The 6,931-nt window shown below is 36.7% G+C and overlaps 1 protein-coding gene across 2 annotated transcripts in view; it reads right to left on the reverse strand.

The window, feature by feature from the left end:
• The window catches only part of LOC139748346 (tyrosine-protein phosphatase non-receptor type 11-like), a 131,796-nt gene extending 124,881 nt beyond the window's left edge, over positions 1 to 6,915 (reverse strand). Inside the window, exons 1-2 of one of the 2 annotated variants that reach the window (XM_071661453.1) lie at positions 6,794 to 6,822; positions 3,879 to 3,908 (exon numbers count right to left, since the gene is read on the reverse strand). In XM_071661453.1, coding sequence (XP_071517554.1) covers positions 3,879 to 3,908; positions 6,794 to 6,807 — 44 coding nt within the window. In that variant the 5' untranslated portion in view covers positions 6,808 to 6,822. Of the gene's footprint in view, positions 1 to 3,878; positions 3,909 to 6,793 lie in introns of both variants that reach the window. The other variant, XM_071661487.1, reaches the window with a different exon arrangement.
• Positions 6,916 to 6,931: the final 16 nt, after the last annotated feature.

Consider the following 6,931-nt stretch of genomic DNA (forward strand, 5'->3'; position numbering starts at 1 on the left):
GATCAAGTAAGTAATGAAAGGGTAAGAGACATGTGTGGAAATAAAAAGAGTGTGGTCGAGAGAGCAGAAGAGGGTGTTTTGAAATGGTTTGGCCACATGGAGAAAATGAGTGAGGAAAGATTGACAAAGAGGATATATGTGTCAGAGGTTGAGGGAACGAAGGGAAGTGGGAGACCAAATTGGAGGTGGAAGGATGGAGTGAAAAAGATTTTGAGCGATCGGCGCCTGAACATGCAGGAGGGTGAAAGGCGTGCAAGGAAAAGAGTGAACTGGAACGATGTGGTATACTGGGGTCAATGTGCTGTTAATGGATAGAACCAGGACATGTGAAGCGTCTGGTGTAAACCATGGAAAGTTTTGTGGGGCCTGGATGAGGAAAGAGAGCTGTAGTCTCAGTGCATTATACATGACAGCTAAAGACTGAGTGTGAATAAATGTGGCCTTTGTTGCCTTTTCCTTGTGCTACCTTGTACACATGCTGGGGGGAGGGGGTTGTCATTTTGAGGCAGGGTGGCGACAGGAATGAATAAATGCAGCAAGTATGAATTATGTACATGTGTATATATGTATAGGTCTGTGTATGTATATATATGTATACGTTGAAATGTATAGGTACGTATATGTGGGTGTGTGGATGTGTATGTATATACATGTGTATGTGGGTGAGTTGGGCCATTCTCTCATCTGTTTCCTTGCACTACCTCGCTAACGCGGGAGACAGCGACAAAGTATGATAAATATATGAAATATACCTGAGCCAGGTATCCATTTTCTTGACCAACCCCTAGGAATGAATGAACAGCTGGGTTGACTGTGGACCAACTGCTGCAACCAGGATTCAAGCCTTTTTATTGACTGAGATTTCCAGCATAACATATAGTATTTACTACAAATGAAAAAACTACTTACAAAAGCCATAAGTTCCTAATATCTTACATCCTTCACAGGAATGCTTCAAAATCTAAAATGGTAATAAACATTAATTTCATTGGTTGAAGTACTTTCAGAGAAAAAATAATTCACCTAATATAATCATTCTCTCCTTATCTCCCTCCATAGTCAACCACTGGAGGACGGATCATTACAGTCCCCCACAACATTAACATTGTCTCTGCCTCACAAGATTTGTTATTCCCTTATCCAACATATCATTGGTTTCCCAGCTTTGTTCTAGGGGTAACTAAGCCGCAACAAAACCACTACTTTTATCAACTACCATGCTGGCGTCTGAATACATCATTTCCCTGCAATTTGGGAAAATGCCATAAATGCCAGACTCCACGAATAATAACACTAAAGGGTTATGGGAAAAACAGGGTAAGGTTCCATGACTTTCTGAGCCTCCAGGACCATTACTGTATTCTAAGTTCCTAATTCACTTGAAACAAATTCTTGTTTCCATAATCAATATCCTTATGCAGACTACCCTTGCTAGTTCAGACTAACTGGGGAGGATGGGGAGTACATATCTGTTGAAAGTCCAGACTACCCAAAATAAATAGAAAAACTGCATAACACATGTAAATGAAGCATTATAAATACAAACAATGTGTAAATAGATAATACATGTAAAACACAAAAACTAAAGTGTATGTGTGTATTTCCTTGCCTAAAAAGTATGAGGAAGGCTTTCAATTTCACTTGGACCCACTATAACCAGCATTGACAACAAATTCCATAGCAATTGATTGTTTCTCTCTATTAATATCAGACACTACTTGTTTAGACATGTTGAACAATATGATCTTTGCACTAATAACACCATCATCCTGTTTTTCATAACCTGCCTGTAAGTTATAGACACATGTTTCTTTTTTTCCTTTCTTTTGACTCATCTTCAACACTTTAGAGGGTGCTAAACCTGGACAAAGGACAAAATGTTTGTGAAAAACATTAAATATGCATCACTATGGACATGAACATCAATTGATATCACACATCCAAAAAAGGCCATCAGGTTAAGAAAGGTCTGATGTAAATGAGGGTCTGGTTTACCAAGGTCTGAACCAGCAAGGGCACTCTGTACAGGTGTTTTTATTACATGAGACATTCACTTTGGAAAACTAGGTAATATGTCAGAGGTCTAGACATTAATGGCAGAAAGAGTGGTACTGTGAAGACAAACATATAGGTTTCAATATAGAGATACCCCAAAAGCTATTGCCACATAATGTGTTAAAACGCAGACAGCCATAATTGCGATGTTCATGCTACACTAGGGTATGTGGAGCAAGATGCATTGTATTACCCAGCAAGTTACTGCATCACATACAGGCGAACTTAATTTACGATGGAGTTACATTCCTGGACAACCTGTCTAAAGTCACATCCATCGTAAGTCAAACTCCCCATGTGGTGGTGGCGGCGGTGGTGGTGGTGGTGGTGTGTGAGTGTGTGTGTGTGTGTGTGTGTGTGTGTGTGTGTGTGTGTGGGGGGGGGGGGGGTGTCCCCTGACCAAATATAGTAACTCTTATGGATGGATTATGCTGTACCTGAAACAACTTTACCTACTATTCATGCACAAAATTGTACCACACTCAATCATGACATGATTTTAGAAGAAATTTAATGAAAACTTACTGAAAAAGGTACAGTGCTGAAACATATTAATGAGAGCTTTATCTGCTATTGGAAAGAGATGGAGAGGACTGAGAGTTAATGGGAAGGGAAAGGATATGGAGGGGTCCTATGGTCATTTACATCAACCCTTACCCTTAAGATATGATGTCACATATATTGCCATATCACAAGTAATGCAGACAATATTCAATAGGCTTACCAAAAACATGGTGATAACAGCTTCAGGTGGTGGAAGAGAGGAAAAGGATTTTCGGGCTAGAGAGGAAAGAGAAAAGCCAGGCTCATCTACATTGCTCCCAGAATCATGATCCATTAACATGAAAACTTATTGAAATGCCTACACTCACTTTGGTTGCAATAAAAAGTGGAGTAGTGGCAAAGACAAACAAATACACTTTTCATGATGTGGGACACAAACTGAAAGGTACTTTGCCGTAACTTAATCAAAATACTGTGTACATGATAATAAAACAAACATCTCAAAGTAGAGTGAAACTGTATATTTTTTCTTTCCTTAAAAGATAATATTACCATTAAATATATATGGCTAATAATTTTTTTTCTAGTCTGTCATAAGTTAAAGGACGGTGTCTTACGTTAATACACATTTAATTCTAATTCTAAAGCGCCACAAGACGAAAGTGTCATAACTTGTAGTCTTGTACTTTCTATATGGCCAATGGCAACTTAAAAGTGGGCCATTTTGAAATCTCTTTCCATACACATCAAAGATTTGGAACTCTCTCCCCGACCATGTTTTTTCTTATAACCAATATTTGTCCCTTTTAAAAGCCAGGTTTTCCATTTCCTTAAAATGTTTTTTCCTTTTTATCCTTATTTCTCTTTTTCATTAACACTTTACATTTCAATGAAGGCCAAGTATTGATTTGGACTTTTGCCCTTGACGAAGCCTCCAACACAGAAAGAAATAAAGTCATCAATATTTATACTTTTCTCTTGGGAGGCTAGCATGAGAGATAAAGAACTCAAATGCACAAGTAAACAATGTGATGGGTTGCACAGAACACATGTACGAGGACTAAAGCAGACTGGCTGAGTGATAAGAGGAAAACTGACTGAGGATCAAAGAATGGTTGAAAAACAATACTGCCAACAGTAAAAAAGCAAAACAAAAACAAAAAATCAGCGAAGTCGAAATCACAAATACTAAGCCTGTGAATAGCGAGAAAATGTAATGTACATATTCATACTCATTGTTTCTGTAATTACTATTTTAATAACAGGCTTTTCAATTGTATTTCTACCTACAACATACGGTACCAGAGCTTTCTACATACCTGATAATATGATGATCAATAAAGTGAAGCCTTCAAGGAAAAAATAAAAAGTCTCATAAGAATATATTGTTTCTGACCATAGTTATCACAAAGTTAATACCTCTGGTTGGTTTATCAACAAATATAATGTACAGATCTTCAACTAACCTAACCAATTTGCTTCCCTCCTGATCTATGGTTGATCAGTGAGTTGAGAAATTACAAAATCTATCATAAACGATCTCTCACTTACTTCTTTCTACTTCTTATACAACAAATCATTAAATGCATCCTATTGTTCTGGAGGCCTGTATACAACTCCAAAATTTATTTTTTGCCATTTACAGCTTGATCTCTACATCTCTGTTTCTCTCTCTCACTCTTGTTCGCTGTTTCCCGCATAAAAAAAATCATTAAGCTCCTATCCACAACCAGGCCCCACACACCTTTCCCTGGTTTCCCCCAAGTGCTCCATAAGCCCTGGTTCAGTCCACTGACAGCAATTTACTCTCTTACATAATTAATGATTTTGCTTCTGCACAGTTAATTCTAATGATACACAGGAGTTACACAGAATACAATAGAGCACCTTTTCAATGTGGCTAGTACTTGCTTCAGATGTTCGAAACTGCGATTAACAGCTTATTTCTGTACTTATCCATGACTTGGATATCATGATCATGTATGAACTCATCAAAATTCATATTTCAAGCATTTTTACAAATTTTACTAGTCCATGTAATTTCTCATGTTCCCAAATTCTCAGGGGAATACTTTTCACATTCCATTATTTATACACTGTTACCAACATAACACAAAATAACTTAATATCTAAAGCTTGTCCCAATGTACATCATACAGAGAGCATGATCTACCTGTTGGGTGGAAAACTGTAAAAATTACCCCTTTGTTCAAGAAGGGACAAAAACTAGATGGGTAATTGCAGACCTGTGAGTCTCACAATGTGTAAAATTTTCAAACGTTTTGTCAATGAAAACCAAATAAATCTAACAACAAATACTGACAAACAGTAGGATTTCATACCACAAATATCAACAATTCTACAAATAATGGTAGTTATTCAAGATTCTTAATTCTGGGGATATGGCACACTATGATTTTACGAAGTTCTTTGATAAGGTCTATCATAAAGGCTTATCTATAAACTGAAGATGTACTATGTTGGGGATTTCCTGAAAGAACAAAGACAATAACTAGTTGAATCCCCATGGATATGTGCTTGGACCATTTCTGTTTCTGCTCTTCAATGGAAATATGTATTTGTCTACTTCTTATGTGCTAAACTTGGTGAAATATGTATGCACTCATGTACTGAAGTCCCTGAAAAACCACCAATCACAAAAAGCAATCGGGGGAAACCATGGAAAGGTCTGTGGAGCCTAGCAGTGCATGGGGGCTCTAGTTTTGGTGCATTATACATGACAGGTAGAGAGTAGAAGTGAACAAATGAGGCCATTTCTTCAACTGTTCCTGACTACCTTGTTAATGCAGGAAATGGCGAACATGTTAAAAAATCTTAAGAAACATTCAGACAGAAAGACTGCATGCTCTTAAAAGAATATATGAACAACCAGAGAAAAGTTACTTTTGAAATTTCCTTTAAACAGGTACACCATGAGAATTTGTAAATCTAAAGCAGCAGAAGGTTAATATTCACAGAAACAGCTTTTAATCTCATCAACAGATCAAAACTGAATGTCGAAGTGATAAAAAACACTGAACTTTGACCATTATATCTTAAAACGAGTTAACAAAATTCTACTTTAAGCATCAAAGGAGAAGCCATTGAACATACAGAGAATACATGCTTCAGAATGTTATAAACATGCCTACTAAGACCCCATGCTGAAAAGTTGCTTTTGAAATTAACTTCAACCAGGTGCAACCCTATGAGAATTTGTATATTCAAAGTAGCTTAATGTCAATACTCAATGGAGCAGCATCCTAAACTAATGAAAGGATCAGACGCAGAAAAAGGTGTGGGAGTGATACATACATTAAATTTTGACGATTAAATCTCATAACATGAAAAAAATTCTATAACAAGACTTATTTGAGAAATCTTTACACATAGAGAAAAAACATGCTTTAGAATGCTATAAACATGCCTCCTAAGACCCAATGCTGAATATGCAATTCAGAGGTGGTCTCTATATATGACAGATAAAATGTGCAGAAGGGAGCAACCAAACTGGTGCAAGGGATTATCAATCTCACATATGAGGGAAATCTGAAAGCTCTAAAAATCATCAGCACTATCATACTGAAGGTTACTGGGAGATATGATTGAAATATAACAGTATAAGATTTCAAACACGAGTGGATTTTTCAACTGAGCAAATGTTACAAGAGGTCATGAAAAAAAATTTATAAAAACTTCCAAAACTGCATTCAGTCATATAGTTGATTTATGGAACTGTTTAACACCTAAAATTGGTGCCAGAACAATGAAGTGTTTTAATAAGAGGTTAGGTAAGTTCTGGGCTGACCAAGATACTCTTTTATAACTACAGAGATAATACCATATTTGGATTGAACTTGACCTATAATGAAAATTCGAAAGGAAAGCTGTTACCTTAGGCAGACAATGCCCACCATCATAATTCATCTATGTAACTTTGTAACATAGTAAAACATTTATATATATATATATATATATATATATATATATATATATATATATATATATATATATATATATATATATATATATAATAGGTATACAACTGATAGTCATGGCCTGGGTCTACAAAAGGACACTTAATGCAGGATGCTTGTTGGTCTGAATTACTATGAGCCAATCATCTCAGCAAGCAAAAAAAGAAAGTCACTACTTTCACGACAGCAGCTTCACTGCCACGATTATGCACTCCAGAAACAAAAAAACGGTGATGGCGCCTATGTGCAATACTTACCGCCTGGAACTCATCGTGAGATCATGGAGAAAGGGCGAATATTAGAAAAGTCCCAGGAGGGCAAAAGTCCAGAGACGATCACATACAAACAGAAACAAACACTAGTGCCATCTACAGAGTCCTAGACTCACTACTGGT

This window comes from Panulirus ornatus, chromosome 5 (assembly GCF_036320965.1).
Source record: "Panulirus ornatus isolate Po-2019 chromosome 5, ASM3632096v1, whole genome shotgun sequence".
NCBI classification, from domain to species: Eukaryota; Metazoa; Arthropoda; class Malacostraca; order Decapoda; family Palinuridae; genus Panulirus; species Panulirus ornatus.